The 18,643-nt window shown below is 41.2% G+C and overlaps 1 protein-coding gene across 4 annotated transcripts in view; it reads left to right on the plus strand.

The window, feature by feature from the left end:
* LOC134348431 (spectrin beta chain, non-erythrocytic 1-like) overlaps positions 1–18,643 on the plus strand; it is a 334,104-nt gene that overhangs the window by 180,474 nt on the left and 134,987 nt on the right. For all 4 annotated transcript variants that reach the window (XM_063051822.1, XM_063051803.1, XM_063051832.1 and 1 more), the window contains exons 4-11: positions 746–919; positions 2,153–2,244; positions 2,398–2,478; positions 4,998–5,113; positions 6,388–6,500; positions 9,560–9,747; positions 12,525–12,642; positions 13,833–13,991. In XM_063051822.1, coding sequence (XP_062907892.1) covers positions 746–919; positions 2,153–2,244; positions 2,398–2,478; positions 4,998–5,113; positions 6,388–6,500; positions 9,560–9,747; positions 12,525–12,642; positions 13,833–13,991 — 1,041 coding nt within the window. The remainder of the gene's footprint in view (positions 1–745; positions 920–2,152; positions 2,245–2,397; positions 2,479–4,997; positions 5,114–6,387; positions 6,501–9,559; positions 9,748–12,524; positions 12,643–13,832; positions 13,992–18,643) is intronic.

Genomic DNA, 18,643 nt, shown 5'->3' on the forward strand with positions numbered 1-18,643 from the left:
TGTTACACTTGAAGTACAGCAGCCAGCTAAATTGATTGGTTGGTCACTTTCCAGGCAGGAAAACATACTTCGGGCATCATCTACAGAAACTGGTAGGCTGTAGACAAGTGAGAAATATGGACATGGCAAAGATGGAGGCATTAGAGAATGCTGCAGTATTCTCTAACCATCTTGCTCCAGCACAACTCTTATTTGCCTTTCATACATGGGTTTCCTGTGCTTTGAAAAATCCCAAGAGTAAATATTAATTTTGAATAAGGCTCCCAATTGCATTAGGTGCTGAATTAAATGTATTAATGAATTTTTTATGGTAGGATGTAGGATCATGCATAAAACACACAAGCCATAAGACTGACAGCAGACACACACATTGAATTGAGTAAGGGTTCGCACTTTTAAATTTCCCGTCACTTGGCCTTTCCCTGTATGTTGTTGGGAGGAGTATTTAACATGGTGAGGGGAAACGCAATTCATACCCTCTTTGTAGAGTTGAAACAGTAAGAACAGAAACTTGGTGGTAGACAATACTGCCTCGAGGAGTGGTGGAGGCATGAAGTAGACTAAGTGGTTGGTGGTTAGCGGTTGGGAGTTTGAATGATGAGAAAGCTCGGTTTTGTATACAACGGCATGGAGATGGACATCATCATTCAATAACCACCGGTCTTTATACAGCTTTCCTTTAAGTTGATTATAGACAGCGATGAATATTTCTTTGTACTGAAAATATTCTTTTCTACCTAATTAGCCAAAGCCAACGAGAGGTCGGATGCGTATACATTGCTTGGAAAATGTTGACAAGGCTCTCCAGTTTCTCAAGGAACAGAAGGTGCACCTGGAAAATATGGGGTCACACGATATTGTTGATGGGAGCCACAGACTGACACTAGGACTTATTTGGACCATCATTCTTCGCTTCCAGGTAACTGGGAATATAAAAACTGGGGATTATTCTGGGAAAATGTATCTGTGGAATGGGATATCTAACTGACCTGTTGTCAGTGAGTATTTTCCAATACTGTATTTTATTCCTGAGCTCTGCTATTTGCATCTTAGAAGAAAGCTTTAAAGCAATGCCAATTGTAAGTCAGTTGTTCTTCCCACAGTCCTTATTTCAAGGAGATTGAGATCCATGCTACTGTCTCAACCATTCATCATATTCTCTTGGATGATAGGAGATTAGAATGCTAATGATAAATCTTTACTATTGACACAGACATTTGCAGCTCTGATTTTCCTTTTTTCTAAATTCCTTCCCAATATTCTATTCTTGTGCTTTTTCTCAGCCATCCCTCCTCTTTTTCACCCTCAGATTTTTCTCTTTTCTGATGTCCATTTACCATTTTTCCTCACTCCCTTGTCTCTTCCCTTCACTTCATTTTCCTTCTCCCATTCAATTCATTGCCTTCTTCTCCACATTGTTTCATCTTATTAATGTCCTCGCTTTGCTAAATTCCTTTTATTCCTCTCCTCTACCCTCCACGTCCCACTCTTCCATTCACTGTATCCTTCTTCACCTCTCCAGGCTACCTTCCTCATCCAGTTTTCTCCAAGCTCTCATACTGAAATTTCGTGATGAAGTCTTTTTCATGGCTTTTTACAAGGCGTGGCGCGAGAGAGAGAGCGAAAGAGAGAGACTGTGTGGCGCACCACTCCTCACACAGACATTTTCACAGTATTCTTCCCTTTACGAAGTCGAGTTGCGATCTCAACACTCAACCCGGCACGGATGGAAAGCGAACTCGGGAGTGGACCCGACTGGTTTCGAACCCAGGAACCTCTGCTCCCGAGTCCGGCACCAATGTCATTGCGCCACCAGCCAGCCCCCCTTTCCTCATCTTCTGTACCCACTATCCCATATTTCAGCTTTCCACTTTCCCTCCGTTTGTTACCCTTCTCCCTCACTTGCTGTTTTCCCTCATTCCCTTCATAATCTTTAAGTTGTTGACTTCCTAGACAGTTTGACCTTCAGTTTGCAACACAGTAAAAATTAGATTTGTTTTAATTTTTTAATTTTCCAGAGTTTTAAATGGAGATTGGACTACAAATATATTTTCCACTTCAATTGTTCTTGCTAGAGTTCTTGTGAATGCAGTTCAAATGTCACTTTAATCTTTTTTTTAAAAAACGGCTGTTGATTAATCTGTTATTTCAGATCCAGGATATCACAGTGGAAACCGATGACTATAGTGAGACTCGGTCAGCAAAGGACGCACTTCTCCTTTGGTGTCAGATGAAAACAGCAGAGTGAGTTACTACTGCTGCTTCATGTGAAGCTTTCAGTGAACCTGACCTTTAATGCAAATACCTGCAAACTTTGATCTGAATTTCCATCAAAGATGAAATGTAAAATAATCTCAAATTAAATTTATTTCTTTTTTTCTTTTCTATAATACCTAGATATCCTAATGTAAACATCAGAAACTTCACATCAAGCTGGAAAGATGGCTTAGCATTTAATGCCCTTATCCACAAACACAGGTAATGTGTGGCTTTGTCTATCACTAGTTAGGAGAATGTAACTAACTTTAGTCAGGGAGCAATTGTTGGAGGTCACTAAATATGAGAAATTGATTCATCAGGATCATTTCAAATATACTTATTTATTATTTATTGAGATACAGCACGTAGTAGGCTCTTCCAGCCCTTTGAGCCGCGTTGCCCAGCAACCCCCGATTTAACCCTAGTGTAATCATGGGACAATTTACAATGACTAATTAACTTATCAAATGGTACGTCTTTGGACTGGGAGGAAAATTACTTGGAACTAAATGAACTTTAAGGATGTGGAGCTTGTAATGAAATAAAGGACTTTAAAGCTGAATTGCCCGTTCTGGTTTTCACAACACATGTCACATTGAGAGGGAAGCAAGCACGAGCAGCTTCATTTCTCTGATCTATGTTCTCTTCCTGTACGAAAGGGCAAACAAATGTACAATTGGATGAGGACAGGACTTCAATGGGAAGGAAAAGAGAAAATAAGTAACACTGGGAACCTATCGGATCCAAGATTTCATTCTGAAACTTAATTCCATTTGCTTCTCAGATACTGCTTGACCACTGAGGTCCTCCAGCAAATTGTCTATTGCTCCAAATTCCAGCACCTACAGTCTTTTGTGTCTCCATTGTATAAAGCATGAGCAAAGGTTCAGCTATGTGGGATAATCAAGAAAAAAACTATCAAAGTTAACTTGTATTTGTTGAATTTAGAAGATGCAAAAGTAGTATAGCTGGGTTTTTCAGAGAACATCTCACAGGAGATGACATGAATTTGTCTAAACAGAGGAAATCATCTTTTTCTATAATTATTGAAACCACCCCGCCCCCCACCCCCGGTTTCCTTGGCTGCATAAGTCGAGGGAGACAACCTCCAGCCCCAACAAACTTGTGAGATTGAGGTGCTGTCCCACCCCAAACTGCTGTACGTGTGGATGCTGTGTAATTTGCTTCCCGTTACACATTAGTGCCATGAAATAGCAGAGAGTACACCGCATACGATTTAAAGATTATATTTATCAATCTTAATTTGAATAAGGGTTGAATAATCAACGACACGACCCACCCAGCCAACACACTTTTCGTCCCTCTTCCCTCCGGGAGAAGGCTCAGGAGCTTGAAGACTCGTACGGCCAGATTTGGGAACAGCTTCTTTCCAACTGTGATAAGACTGCTGAACGGATCCTGACCCGGATCTGGGCCGTACCCTCCAAATATCCGGACCTGCCTCTGGGTTTTTTTGCACTACCTTACTTACCACTTTTCTATTTTCTACTTATGACTTATAATTTAAGTTTTTGATATTTACTATCGATTTGTAATCCAGGGAGCGGGAAGGGCAGAATCAAATATCGCTGTGATGATTGTACATTCTAGTATCAATTGTTTGGCGACAATAAAGTATAAAGTATAAAGAACAAAAAAAAGAAAAGGGCTCATTTTAATATAACAGTCAAATGTGTACAAGTTGGAGCTCAGTTTCTCCATAGTTAATGGTCCTTAATCAATCTTGCCCCTGGCTTCATCAAATCGTGGTCCCACTCTGGGTCAAATCCTACGACCTCTTCTCTCTTGCGTCTTCCCTCTTCATCTCCTCTCAAACAAAAGCCCCAAGCCCAATCTTAGTGTCCCTCACCAGAGAAACCTCCCCTTAATTCTACCATCCTAATTGGATTGCAGATATATCTCCTCATCTCTTATCTTCAGCAATAACCTAAATAAGCTGAAATAAGCTGAACAGACTGCTCTTACAGAACTGCTAAATAAAATAAATACAGCGTAAGAGTGAAAATATGAACCAGGACATTACATAATAATTTAAGAACCTTTTAAAAATTGAGACTTAATGTCATTTCAGCAAATAATATCTATATCTTAAATTTCCTCTCAAATATTAATTTCTGCTTGATTAATCTATCTTTGTGTGCCCAGTTCACTGTTGTCCAACTCCGGTCCAAATATCTGATGCAAAATCATCATAACATTTTTATTGGTATAATGGTACCCTGATTTTTAAACCAAAGATGTTGTTGTGTTTTAGATAATGCCATAAACTGTAGTGAACACCTATGCTGAGCCAATAAGTACTGTCAGTGGGCTAAGCTTCTATCCTTCTGTGTCATCAGTGATAAAATATATACTAAGTAGAAAAAAGCCACTCATGCTAGATTTTCATTCATTTGTTTATTTGAGTTATTTAGATTTTATGCTCATGTTTGAACTTGTGCTGTAATAAAGGAAAGAAGAGTATTTGGGTTCAAACTTGGTTTAAACCACTTACAATAAGTCACTGTTGCCAGTGGGGTGCATGACTTTTAGTTTCAGGAGCTGGCTTTTGGAATTGTGTAGACAACACAGTAAGGTAGTTTTAAAATGGATCTGGATTGTCTTTTGGGCATTTTGGCAAAATGTCAGAACACTATGAAAATTCATGCATAGCTTTATTCGACAATAACAAACAGTAGAAAATCAGAAATACTTACAATGTGTTTTTCCTTCTTCAGGCCTGATTTGATTGAGTTTGACAAACTGAAAAAGTCTAATGCCATGCACAACTTACAGAATGCCTTTGATGTCTCCGAGAGGCATCTGAATGTGACCAAACTGCTGGATCCCGAGGGTAAGTTTCATGAAAAACTTGCCAGACAGTTATGGGCGTATATAGCCAAATGAGCTTCCGTGATGTGAAGCTTGCAATGGAACAGTGGGCTGTAACATACATTCCATATCAGGTGTTCAGAACACACACCACATTGAAAGGGAAGCAATATTTAGAAGCCCCAATTCTCTTTTCTAAATTCTCTTCATATATGAGGTGATTAATGGTGTATAATTCAATGAAGACTGTTAGTCTAGGATTGCTTTAAATTTGTTTGTATTTACAAGGTTGAAGTAATGTGACATAAGCAGCCTTTTGTCTGAATGCTTTGTGAGTAAAACCACCAGATGTAAAATTTATGGGCGGCAACAGTAGCATAATGTAGTAATCTAATGTGTTAATAATAAGTTTCTGGATTTGCATCCAGAATTCTTGGCAATAATACATGGGCATGAATTTGATTCCCACCATTCAAGTAACTAAGTAGATATGTAATTTAAAAATAAAAAGGAAGTCTTAGTAATGGTACTTACAAAACCACCGGATTATAGTTAAAACTCCACCTTTTTCATTGAGATCTCCTTCAAAGAAGGAAACCTGCCTTCTTTACTCCATCCTAAGTGTCAGTACAGACCCATTCCTTAGTGCTCTTGAAGTGAGCACATAAATATTCATCACTGCCGACTCAGGGGCAGTTAGGAATGCACAATAAATGTCGGCATATCTCAGAACAACACATCCTATTGTTTAAAAAACCTAGTTTTGTCATCTTGCAAAACTCTGGCTTTCTTTTCCTCATTGACCACGGAATTGAAAGGCTTTGTTCAACTTTAGGTACGCAAACACAAGGAAATCTGCAGATGCTGGAATTTCAAGCAACACACATAAAAGTTGCTGGTGAACACAGCAGGCCAGGCAGCATCTCTAGGAAGAGGTACGGTCGACGTTTTGGGCCGAGACCCTTCGTCAGGACGAACGAATGTCCTGAACGAATAACTAACTTAGTTAGTCCTGACGAAGGGTCTCGGCCCGAAACATCAACTGTACCTCTTCCTCGAGATGCTGCCTGGCCTGCTGCATTCACCAGCATCTTTTATGTGTGTTGTTCAACTTTAGGTAATGTGTTTAGGTTTTTATCTTATCTAATCTTTTGGATCCAATTCAGATAGAAATCTGCAATTTGCATGATTGTTTGAATAACATATTCTTCTGATCGAAGTGCATTTTCCCCTTTATTGAGTGATTTTGAAGAAAAAGTAAGCATTCTCTTTTTTCCTATTTCTTTCCCCACCCAGATGTCTTTACAGAGAATCCAGATGAAAAATCAATCATTACCTATGTGGTGGCATTTTACCATTATTTCTCCAAGATGAAGGCATTAGCAGTGGAGGGGAAAAGGATTGGCAAGGTTTGTGTCGTAAAGAATGTCTGTTTAGGTAACAGGCTTCATCCAATAAAGTAATGGTAGCAGAATACAATTCTGGAATGAGAAGATTGATCTCCCATTACCTGTGAGAAATTCCTGAGAGTTGGCACTTCTGCCTTTTCCTGGAAAACTCTTACTGTTTAAGATGCTAGTCAGAGAGCACTCAAGAAAATGGGATTTATTTTTTGTTCCTGAGGGCAGTGAAAGAATAAAGCTGTTCAATACAATGCCATTTTGGTAAGAGGAGAATAAACAGAACTTATTTCCACTGAAAGAATGGTCAATTGCTGCAGGAAGCAGGCAGAAAAATGTGGCAAAAGAGACAGGGGGAAGGACCTCTTTCAATGCAGGGAGTTGAGATCTAGAATGCATAACCTGAACTGGCAGTGGAAAAAGGTTTAGTGGTAATTTTCAAAAGTGAATTGGTGCAATAGCTATAAAAAAAAATGGAGAACTGTTTAAAGAGGATGATTTGGATAATTTGGATGATTTCTTTACAGATTCCATGCCAACAGTTTGCTGCATCATTATAAACAGAGTGAAGTTTCAACACACATTTCTCCTGATGGTCACAAGCTCACTTTTTTTCATTCGGGAGGGATGGAGGTTATGGATTAGGAAATGTGATCAAGAATTAGTAACTATAATCAAACATTTTCATAAAAACAGCTCAGTTGTTAGCTGTTAGTGCTGACATCAAGTCAGTATTGAATTGATGATTTGGGGTCACGGTCTGCCTGCTTTTGCTGTATTTCGGAGATCAGTTGCTGTGCAAGTCCATTTTCTCATCAGTTTTCTGTCAGGCTGTGACACAACAGTATTCAAGCATGTATGACTGTATATTTGATATCATTGGTGCTCAAAAATTGTGGCTGGAAAATTCAAATTTTGCGTCCTTTGCTTCCACTGTTCAGAACTGTAGAACAAATTTAATGTCACAGCGGAAATTATTCTCAACCAAGTTTTGGATGAGAAATGCAAAACCTCATTTGATGCAATCAGATATTGTGATCAGTAATATAAATATTGTATTCATACTCATACATTCAGTATAAAAGTTATTCCTTTTTTCAATTATTGGCTATATCTCCCGGGTCTTAGAAGATACAGTAACAAAGAGTAGGTTGAAAGAGCTAAACCCTTCATAATACAGTTTGTATGGAAAGTAAGCCAAGAGTGGTTCCTATAGGATCAGCTATCTCTCCATTTTCCCCATCCTCACAATTTGCTTGGCCCTGCCCACCTCTGGACAAATCTGACCATCTGTTCCCTCAAGTACCCTAGAACATTGTTGAGCAGGAAGGGGATTCCCCATCACCTTTTCCCTTCAACCTGCTCCAAAGACTATCATTGAAACCACCTTCACAATCACGACCTGTTCACCATCCACCCCCCTCACCTCAATAATTAGGTACCCCATGATTCCTTCTAACCCCTCTGTACCTCCCATAGCAAACTTTCCATGTTACTGCATTGAGCTATGGATGTTCCCTCTTGATGGCCCTGTCCCATTAGGATAGCAGGCACAAAGCCAGCAGTGGAAAGCAAAAACTGAAAGGAAATCCTACTCGAGAAACAATTGCTTTCAGGTCTTCTGGTCTCAAAATAATCTCACTTTGAGCACTCTTCACAGCAACACTCCCGGCCATGGTTTCTATATCCCAACGATTGTTAAAGCTTTGTAGAACACATTTATGGCCTGGTGACTCAGATGACTAGTGAATCATTGAATCACACAGACAAAACCTCCCAATGCAATTTATATTCTGCTGAATTAGCTCTAACCAACCTGGTAGCCTTGTGGAAACAGGTAGCTTGTACCAGTTGCAATGACACCAATGAATTTTGCCTGTTACTTTGCCTCTTTTTGGATATTAGACCAAGACTGCAGGGGTATTAGAACAAAGCTTTAATTGAAGTTTGTAACTTGTAGTTTTTGTGTACATGTGGTTTAGGCCTCTACACAAGCCAAAACTAAATCATATCTGGCTGCCTTAAATCCCTTGTAGACCAATACACGTATCAGGAGCAGTTTTAAACCAGCTGTTCTTAAATTATTAACTGCTCTTGTATCTCCTCCCCCATGGTAGTAACAAGACAATGGCTTGTCCCACATGGTGACGGTCCTTAGTGATGGATGCTGTTTGAAATCTGAAAACAATCCTGTGATGCCAAAACTGTTTAAAAGGCACCTTAACAACATTTTAAAAGTGATGGTTCTGCCTTCTTTGAGGTACTGCCTCATGAAGATATTCTTCGCAGTAGGGAGGGCAGTGTATATGATGGAGCTTGGGGGTGTCTACAATCCTCTGCAGCCTCTTACAATCCTATGCATTGGAGCCTCCATACCAGGGTGTGATGCAGCCAGTCAGAATGCTCTCCACTGCACGCTTGTAGAATCCTGCAGGAGTCCTTGCTGATGTACCAAATACTGGAGCTGCCCTAAAAACAGTCCATACTAACCCTTACATGCCATGTAACTGCCAGTATCAAAAGTGAGGTTTTTGTAGAGCAGCAGTTTGCTGAAGCCTGTTTTTCCAGCACAATGTGGATATGTTTGTACATCTTGCAGTCAATCAAATTGCAGCAGGAGGCAGGTATCATGGCAGCACTGAGGCATCTTGAAAAGATTGCTTCTTTCCCTCTGAGTTACCTTTTTCCCAGACAAGGTCATAACAGGCTAACTTGCAAATGCATTTTCTTGAAGATAGAAATTCACTTCACTACTTTTTATCTCAATTGAAGCCAACCCTTATGCTATTATGATCAAATACCTGTCTGTGAGCTCATAGTGTGTGAAGAATCAGAATCTGGTTTAATATCGTTAGCATATGTCATGAAATTTGTTTAGTGACAGCAGTCCGTTGCAACAAATAATAAAAATCATAAATTACAAGAAGTATGTATAAGAAGTAGTGCAAAAAGAGAGGAAAATTACTGAGGTAGTGTTCATGGGTTCATTGTTGATTCAGAAATCCGATGATGGAGGGGGAGGAAACATTGAGATGTGTATGCTTACCCAGATGTTGTACTTTTCTTAGGTGCTGGATAGTGCAATTGAAACCCAGAAAATGATCGAGAAATATGAAGAGTTGGCATCTGACCTGCTAACGTGGATCGAGCAAACCATCATTGTCCTGAACAGTCGGAAGTTTGCCAACTCATTGACTGGGGTGCAGCAGCAGCTGCAGGCCTTCAACACTTACCGCACAGTGGAAAAACCTGCAAAGTCAGTTGTAGAATCGGGATGTTAAATGTTTTCGCTTACAGCTAGTATTTTTATGCACTTTCTCATATCTCACTGAAGGGGGTCATTATAGACCTATGATCACGCTGTGGAGTTATTGAATATGCATTGTCTGAGAACGGCACTTCTGCATTAGATAATAACAGACTGACTGATTCATAGGTCATAGATTCACCAAGTTAATTCCTGGTATGACACAGCTGACCTAACAAGAGGGGTTTAACAGATTGGAATTATATTCTTTGGAATTTAGAGATTAAGGGGTGTCCTTATCGAGGTATATAAAATCCCAAGGGTAGCACGGTAACGTAGTGGTTAGCACAACACTTTACGGTACTGGAGATCCAGGTTCAATACCCGTCACTGCCTGTAAGGAGTTTGCACGCTCTCCCTGTGACCACGTGGGTTTCCTCTGGGTGCTTCGGTTTACTCCCACAGTCCAAAGAACTACTGGCTAGTAGGCGAATTGGTCATTGTAAATTGTCCTATGATTAGGCTAGGATTAAATCGGGGATAGCTGGATGGTGCAGCTCGAAGGGCCAGAAAGGCCTATTCTGAACTGTGTCTCAACAAATAAATAAATAAATAAATAAATAAATAAATAAATATAGTAACTGCGTAGGTGTGAAAATGCTTTCACCAGTAGGAGACTATCAAGTGAGAGGATGTAGTTACCAGATAAGCGTCCGGCCATTTAAAACAGAATTTTATTTTTGTACAGGGTAGTGAATCTCTGGATTTCACTGCCCCAGGAGGCTGTGGAATTCAGACTTCTGGAAGTATTTATAGTGGAACTGGGTATAGTGAAGAGAAGAGGAATTGAGGTCAGCATAGATCAGCCATGATCATTAAATGGTTGAGCAAGCTTGAGAGGGCCAGATGTTTCAAATTCAGACTGTGGTCAGGGACAAGAGCTTTTGACTCTGAGTGAAGCAGGTAGGTGTATCCTGAGAGGAAGAGCTGGAGGACCCTTAGTCCTGGAACTTGTCCAACAGGTTGAGATTCTTATTCCCTGTGCAGATAGGAGTGGGAGCTGTAGTAAGGATAAGCAACTGAACTGTGATTCAGGGAGAAAAGAAAAATATAGTTGTAATTGGGGTTAGTATCGGCAGGGGAATAACACCATTCTCTGTTGCAAGGATAGAGGGTCCCAAATCTTTACCCAGGGTTGAGACAGCTCATTTGACTTGCAGAGGAGTTTGGAGTTGGAGAGGAGAAATCTAGTTATTGTAATCCATGTGGCTGCCAGCAACATAGGAAGAACAAGGAAAGAGGGTTCTGCTGTGGGAATTTGTGCAGCTAGGAACTAAATTAAAATGCAGAATCTAAAAGCTAATAATTCCTGGATTGTTACCCGAGGCATGTAAAAATTGACACAGGGTTAATTAGATCAGAGATTGGTGTGGGAGAAGTGTCTTTGAATTTGTGGGATATTGGCACCAGGATTGGGGAAGGAAGGAGCTATTTTAATGGGACAGGCTACAATATGATGTTTTGGGCATCACAAAGTCATAGTGAAAGAAGAACACAGCTGGGTACTGAACACCCAAGGATACATATCTTATAGAAGAGATGGAGGTGGCCAGAGTGGGGGGGGGGGGGGGTTGTCTCTGCTGGTAGAAAATAAAATCAAATCCTTTACAAGAAGAGACATAAGATCAGAAGATCTAGAACTCCTGACGTTAAAGTTAAGAAAATGCAAAAGTAAAAAGACTCTGATGGGAATTATAGACAGGCCTCTAAATAGTAGCCAGGATGTGGGGTACAAATTACACTGGGAGATAGAAAGGGCAAGTAAAAAGGGTAATGTTACATTAGTCATGGGAGATTTCAGTATGCAGGTAAGTTGGATATGTCAGGTTAGTACCAGATACCAATACAAGGAATTTGTAGAATGGCTGTGAGATGGTTTTTTTACGGCAGTTTGTGGTTGAGCCCATTAGAGAAAATGCAATTCTGGATTTTGGTGTTGTGTAATGAACCAGATTTGATTAGGTAGTTTAAGGCAAAGGAACCGTTAGGAGACAGTGATTATAACATGATAGAATTCACCCTGCAATTTGAGAGGAAGAAGCACAGAAAAAGGTTTGATTGTGACCTCCAGTGCTATCTCAGTGGAGTCTGAACATTCCACTTGTGACTGCTTACATTTCCCCAGATGCACCAGTTTCCACTCATAACCCAAATGGTGTGCCAATTTGCAAGTAAATTGGACACTGTAAGATGCCCTGAGTGTAGGTGGATGATATGAGAATCAGGCTATCAATAGGCCTAGTGATACTGGGTTGCAGGAAGATTAGTAGGGAAATGGGATGTTGGGGTTGTTCTCAGAGCCATTCTTGACTCAGTCGGACAAATGACCTCTCTCAGCATCAGTTCACATTTCAAGAACAAATAGTTAAAAACAAAACTTAAATCACATCATTGCTAATTTCTGATTCTGTTTGATTAAACCGTTGTTGATGCTGGCTTGTATTTTTAATATTAGTTAAAGTATCTGTCAGTAGAATCTTGAATATCACTTACAATGACCTAAAAATAGATTTTAATAATAACAAAGCTAAGCTGGTGAAGCTGCACAGCATTGCTTTGGCATCTGCGGCATCTCTTTCTATGCTTTGTGACTTTCTTCTACGCAACACTGACAATGCTTAATTTCCAGTGCACAGCACTCTTTTCACAGTTGTATTGCCGATGCCAACTTTCCGAAGCTCCGTTTAATTTGCAAAACAGCTACTGAAGTTGCGATCTCTCGACAGATTCCAGGAGAAGGGTAACCTTGAAGTACTGCTGTTCTCCATCCAGAGCAGGATGAGGGCAAACAACCAGAAAGTGTACACACCACATGAGGGCAAACTTATCTCGGACATTAATAGAGTAAGAAGTTAATTCTCTCTGTTTAATAAATTCAATAAGCTTTAACCCTGTTTAACTGTTGGATAAATATGTCTTCTGTTGTTGTTCTGGATGAAGTTTTTTTTACTTGCAGAGGGTTTATGACACAGCAATCAGTGGCCTTTTTGTAGTTGATTTAAGTAACTTGTGCGAGAGCCTTTACTACTCCTCTCCATGTGCAATTCATAGATTAATGAACCATTCAGCAGTGTTTCACGTAAAACTTCAGTTTTGCATGCTATGTCATCTTTTCCACTGAGGTTGGGTGGGACTGCAACTAGAGGTCATGGGTTGAAGGTGCAAGGTGAAAGGTTTAAGGAAACACGAGGGCAAACTTCTTTACTCAGTGGGTCGTGACAGTGTGGAATGAGTTGTCAGCACAAGTGGTGCATACAAGCTCAATTTCAATGTTTAAGAGAACTTTGGATAGGTACATGGATGGTAGGGGTATGCAGGTCTATAGTCCTGGTGCAGGTCAATGGGTGTGGGCAGTTTAAGTAGTTCACTATGGACTAGATGGACTGAAGGGCCTGTTCCTCTGTGCTATACTCCTCTATGACTCCATGATGCTATTTATAAGATTAACCAGTCATCATGAGGACATTTCATGAACAACTTTGGAATGTCGTTAATTAGGCACATCATTGGTAATACAGAGAAACAGGAACTTAGGTAATGTTTTGATTACCACCTGTAAGTCCTGAAGTAATTGAACAGCACAGGAGATTTTGGTTTACTTTTATGTTTGAAAAAACAAGTAAATTGAACATGAAATTACACACAGTCGCAATAACTATAACAAGAAAAATTTTGGATTATCCTGAATACTTACGTATTTTTACAGTTTATTTATGAAGTCAGAAGCTAGAATCCTCCTGTGTTGCTCTACAGCAGCTCGTAAAAGCTTTGGAGTTTGGAATTTTCCTCAATGATCATAATGAACTGTATGGAAGACCGGCAGTTGCCCATGCTGCAAGTCTCCCCTCTCCACACCACCGGTGTTGTCCAAGGGAAGGGCGTTAGGACCCATACAGCTTGGCCCCAGTGTCGTCACAGGAGCTGCCAGAACAAGGCTGAAGACAACATCTGACTGCCTTAGAGCCATATAGAGAAAGTAAATACTTTTCAATAAAATTAATTTCAATGTCTCATTAACTGTGATTTTTGAATAGGGCTGGGAAAGACTGGAGAAGGCAGAGCATGAACGTGAGCTGGTCCTCAGGAATGAACTGATCAGGCAGGAGAAACTGGAGCAGCTTGCCCGCCGTTTTGATCGCAAGGCCTTTATGAGGGAGACCTGGCTGTATGAGAATCAACGACTGGTGTCGCAGGTAAAGCAGAAATCCATTATGTTACAGAAATGTGCATGCGTAAGCAGGAGTCAGTAACTAGTGAGTGCAGCCTTATCAATAATGTTCAAAGATGCCTCTTCAGCTCATTTCAAGCTTATTGTTATCCGCACAAGTATGTGTATGCAGAGGTGCAATGAAAATCTTACTTGTTGTGGCATCACAAGCACATAACATTAGAGACATAACATTCATGAGAAAAACATACATTAAATATAAATTATACAAAATTATATTTTCAAATTGTATAAGACAGGGAAATTAATTTTTTTATAATGACCTCTCCCTCTGTCTAATTATGGTATGAAATCTATTCTTATGATTGTGCTCTCTTTTAACCTTACTGTACTTTGCAATTCGCGTCCTGGTCTGATAATGGAACAAATCGTGAATTCCCTACAACATTGAAATATTAACATATACAAAACCTGATTTGAAATATGAAAATAAAAACAAAGGTGTGATGCTGGAAATTTAAACTGAAAGCAGAAAATTGTAAAAGTAACAAACAGGTTAGGCAGTAACTGTAGAAAGAGAAATAGAGTTTAACTTTTAGGTCAAAGTTCCTGTGTGGTTCCAAACCAAGAATTATAATTATAAAAAATACACACAGAACTTGCACGTGTTACTTACTTCTAAAATTGTAAATTAGTGCATCTCCTCAGGCAAAATATTTATTGAGCAAACAGCCATCTCACATATCTCTACCCGTGCTGTAAATACCAGGAATCTAGTTCTAGTAATTCCAGTCTCCCCTTCCCCCACCACCAATTTACAGTTCTGTGTCTCTCAGGTCCCACCATCAGCTCTTGGTTCCTCCCACCCCACCTTCCTTGAAAACCCCAACCATCCCCTCTCCTCAGTTACTACTAACCCCCTTCCCCCCTCTGATCCCAACTCTCATCTGTGCTGGATCTTCACAATTGCCTCTGACCTTCCCCTCTGTAAGGCAAAACATTCTGTCCCCAGTAAGGGCCTCACCTTTGTCCCCCTGCACCCACACCGCAGCGCGTTCTGCGCCCGCCATGACGCTGAGCTCTTCTTCTGTCGCCTCTGCCTCCGTGCCTACTTCTTTGGCAAGGACCCTCCACCCCACACCAATGATCCCTTCTCCCATCTTCAGCCGTCCTCCTCTTCCTGGATACCACACCCTGGTCTTCTGCCTGCTCTGGATCTTTTCATTGGTAACTTCCAATGAGACATCAACCGTCTCATCTTTACATCTCCTCTCTCCAAATCAAACCTCACTCCCTCTGAGTGCACTGCTCTCCACTCTCTCTGCACTAATCCTAACCTCACCATCAAACTCGCAGATAAGGAGGGTTCTGTAGTAGTCCGGTGGACTGACCTCTACCTTGCTGAGGCCAGGTGACAACTCTCAGACACCTCCTCTTACTGACCCCTCGAACAGGACCCCACTAAGGAACACCAGGTTATTGACTCCCACACCATCACTGACCTTATTAACTCTGGGGATCTCCCATCCACTGCCACCCACTTCACAGTTCCCGCACCCCACACCTCCCATTTCTATTCCCTACTCAAGATTCACAGAACCACTTGTCCAGGTAAACCCATTGTGTCTGCTTGTTCCTGCCGCACTGAATGTATATCTGCATTTCTTGACTCTGTTTTATCCCTGCTGGTTCAGTCCCCTCCTACCAACATCTGTGACACTTCACATGTTCTAGATCTTTTCAATTACTTTGAATTCCCTGGTCCTGATCATCTTATTTTCACCATAGACATCCAGTCCCTATGTACCTCCATCCCCTACCAGAAAGGCCTTAAAGCTCTCCGTTTCTTTCTAGACAACAGACCCCACCTGTTTCCCTCCACCACCACTCTCCTCCATCTGGTGGAACTTGTCCTCACTCTCAATAATTTCTCCTTAGGCTCCTCCCACTTCCTTCAAACAAAAGGTGTAGCCGTAGGTACTCGAATGACTATGCCTCATATGGGCACTCGCACCATGTCTGCCATTTCGTGGGCAACGTGGAACTGTCTATGTACCAAGCCCACAATGGTATTACTCCCCAACTTCTCCTATGCTCCAACAATAACTGCATTGGTCCTGCTTCCTGCACCCACACTGAGCTCATCAACTTCATCAACTTTACCTCCAACTTCCACCCTGCTCTCAAATTTACCTGGTCCATTTCCAACACCTCCCTCCCCTTTCTCATTCTGTCTGTCTCTATCTCTGGAGACAGTTTATCTACTGATACCCTTTATAAACCCACTGATTCTCACAGCTGTCTGGACTATACCTCTTTCCCATCCTGTCACTTGTGAAAACGTCAGCCCCGTCTCTCAGTTCCTCCCCCCCCCTCCATATTTGCTCCCAGGATGAGGTTTTTCATTCCAGAACTAATGAGATGTCCTCATCCTTCAAAGAAATGGGCTTTCCTTCCTCCGCCACAACGCTGCCTTCTTGTCCTCATTTACCACCCATTAGCCTCTGCGTCCAGCTCATAATTCTCCATAACTTCTGCCATCTCCAATGGGATCCCACCACCAAGCACATCTTTCCCTTCCCCCACCCCCACCCCACTTTCTGCTTTCCATAGTGATCGCTCCCTACACGACTCCCTTGTCCATTCATCCCTCCTCACTGATCTCTCTCCTGGTACTTATCCTTACAAGCGGAACTAGTGCTACACCTGCCCCTACACCACCTCCCTCACTTTCATTCAGGACCCCAAATAGCCCTTCCAGGTGAAGCGACACTTCACCTGTGGGTCTGTTGGTGTCATCTACTGTATCCGGTGCTCCCAGTGTGACCTCTTGTATATTGGCGAGAGCCAACACTGATTGGGAAACCACTTTTCTCTGTCCGACAGGAAAAGTGGGGTCTCCGAGTGGCCACCCATTTCAATTCTGCTTCCCATTCCCATTCTGACATGTCAGTCCATGCCCTCCACTACTGCCGCGATGTGGCCACACTCAGGTCACAGGAGCGATACCTTATAAACTGCCCATGTAGCCTCCAACCTGATGACATGAACATTGACTTCTCAAAATCCGGTGATTGCCGCCCCCCCCCCCCACACCCCTCAACATTCTCCATTCCCGCTTCCCCCCTCTCATCTTACCTGCATCAACCCCCTTCTGGGGGGCCCTCCCCCTTCCCTTTCTTCCATGGTCTTCTACCCTCTCCTATCAGATTCCCCCTTCTCCAGCCCTTTATCTCTTTCACCCATCAACCTCCCAGATCTTTACTTCACCCCTCCCCCTCTCCCGCTTTCACCCATCACCTGCCACCTTGTACTACTTCCTCCCCTCCCCCCACCTTCTTGCTCTAACTTCTCATCTTTTGTTTCCCAGTCCTGATGGAGGGTCTCGGACCAAAATGTCAATTGTTCAGTCTTTTCCTTAGATGCTGCCTGGGCTGCTGAGTTTCTCCAGCATTTTCTGTGTGTAGCTAGTTCTATTTTCAAATGCACTTTTGGCAAAAGTACCTCTAAATAAATTATGTTGTCTTAAAGAGTGCTTTGTGGCATTAGTCAAAACCTCCCTTCATCAAATAGCTCACTCTGAGGGAGATAATAGTTAAGCCAAGAAGATTTTGTCATCTGTAGTTAATATTTTTCTAATATTGACAAGTATTTCCTTCAGACTTTAAGAAGTAAAAGTAGTGGAATAATGCATTCTTCCCAAAACGAAGACATTTAGCGAAAGCTGTACTGTGCATGATGTGCTTCAAACAAAATTAATACACTTGGCTGAAAAATTATAGACATCCTTAACTTGTTATATATGTTCTGGAAAAATGTTTTGCTTTGGCTGTGGAGCAGTCATTCATACAAAACTGTTAAGTGCAGATGAGTGCAAAATTTTCACAAAGGACCTTAGAGTCAGATATTTGAAGGAAATGTATTATCAATGTTCTTCCATTTTGTTTTCTAACCATTTTCCAACACTGACCAGTCTTGCCTCTTCTAACCAAATGTCTGTGACTGTTCTGATGAGAAATAGGAAGGTGAACATGTGGAACAGAACCTAGGTGCAGATCAGCTGAAACCAGCTGCTACTTCTGTCTTGCTGTTGCTGAACAATGTGAATTGATCATCATAAATTGTATTGAAGCCACTCAGATTGTGGAGGTTGTCAACATGATTAAACCTTAATATATTTGTTGCATTAGCTTCGATTTACATTAATAGCGAATACCTTTAATATTGGTCTGGTTTGGTTTCAATTGAATTCTGTATTATTGTCTTGTCTTTAACTCTTTGTCCTTACCCAGAGATTTTTTCACAACAAATATTATTTTGTGTAGCAGCAATTCAGGATGGTGAAGGCAAAGTATTAATAAAGTTCTTTGTCAGTTTTAAATGAAGCTGTATTTTGCTTTACACTAGTAGATAGTTGATTGGAATTTACTAATTTGACTGGCCCCATAGGTTGCATTCCTAACATGAGTCATATAATTTAGTATAATTGACTAGATCTTGCTGGACCATGGCATAATGTGATGCATGTCACTAATTACACATGTCCTGCAACTTACAGTTGAATGCAGACTTACACAGAATGTATGAGTTGGTAAGGCTGTAGTAAGACAAAAGGTAATCTTGGATCCCAATAAAAGTTCAGCTGGATACGTGCAGTAGTGGGGTGAAGAGCATGTG

Source organism: Mobula hypostoma, chromosome 1 (assembly GCF_963921235.1).
Source record: "Mobula hypostoma chromosome 1, sMobHyp1.1, whole genome shotgun sequence".
Lineage (NCBI taxonomy): Eukaryota > Metazoa > Chordata > Chondrichthyes > Myliobatiformes > Myliobatidae > Mobula > Mobula hypostoma.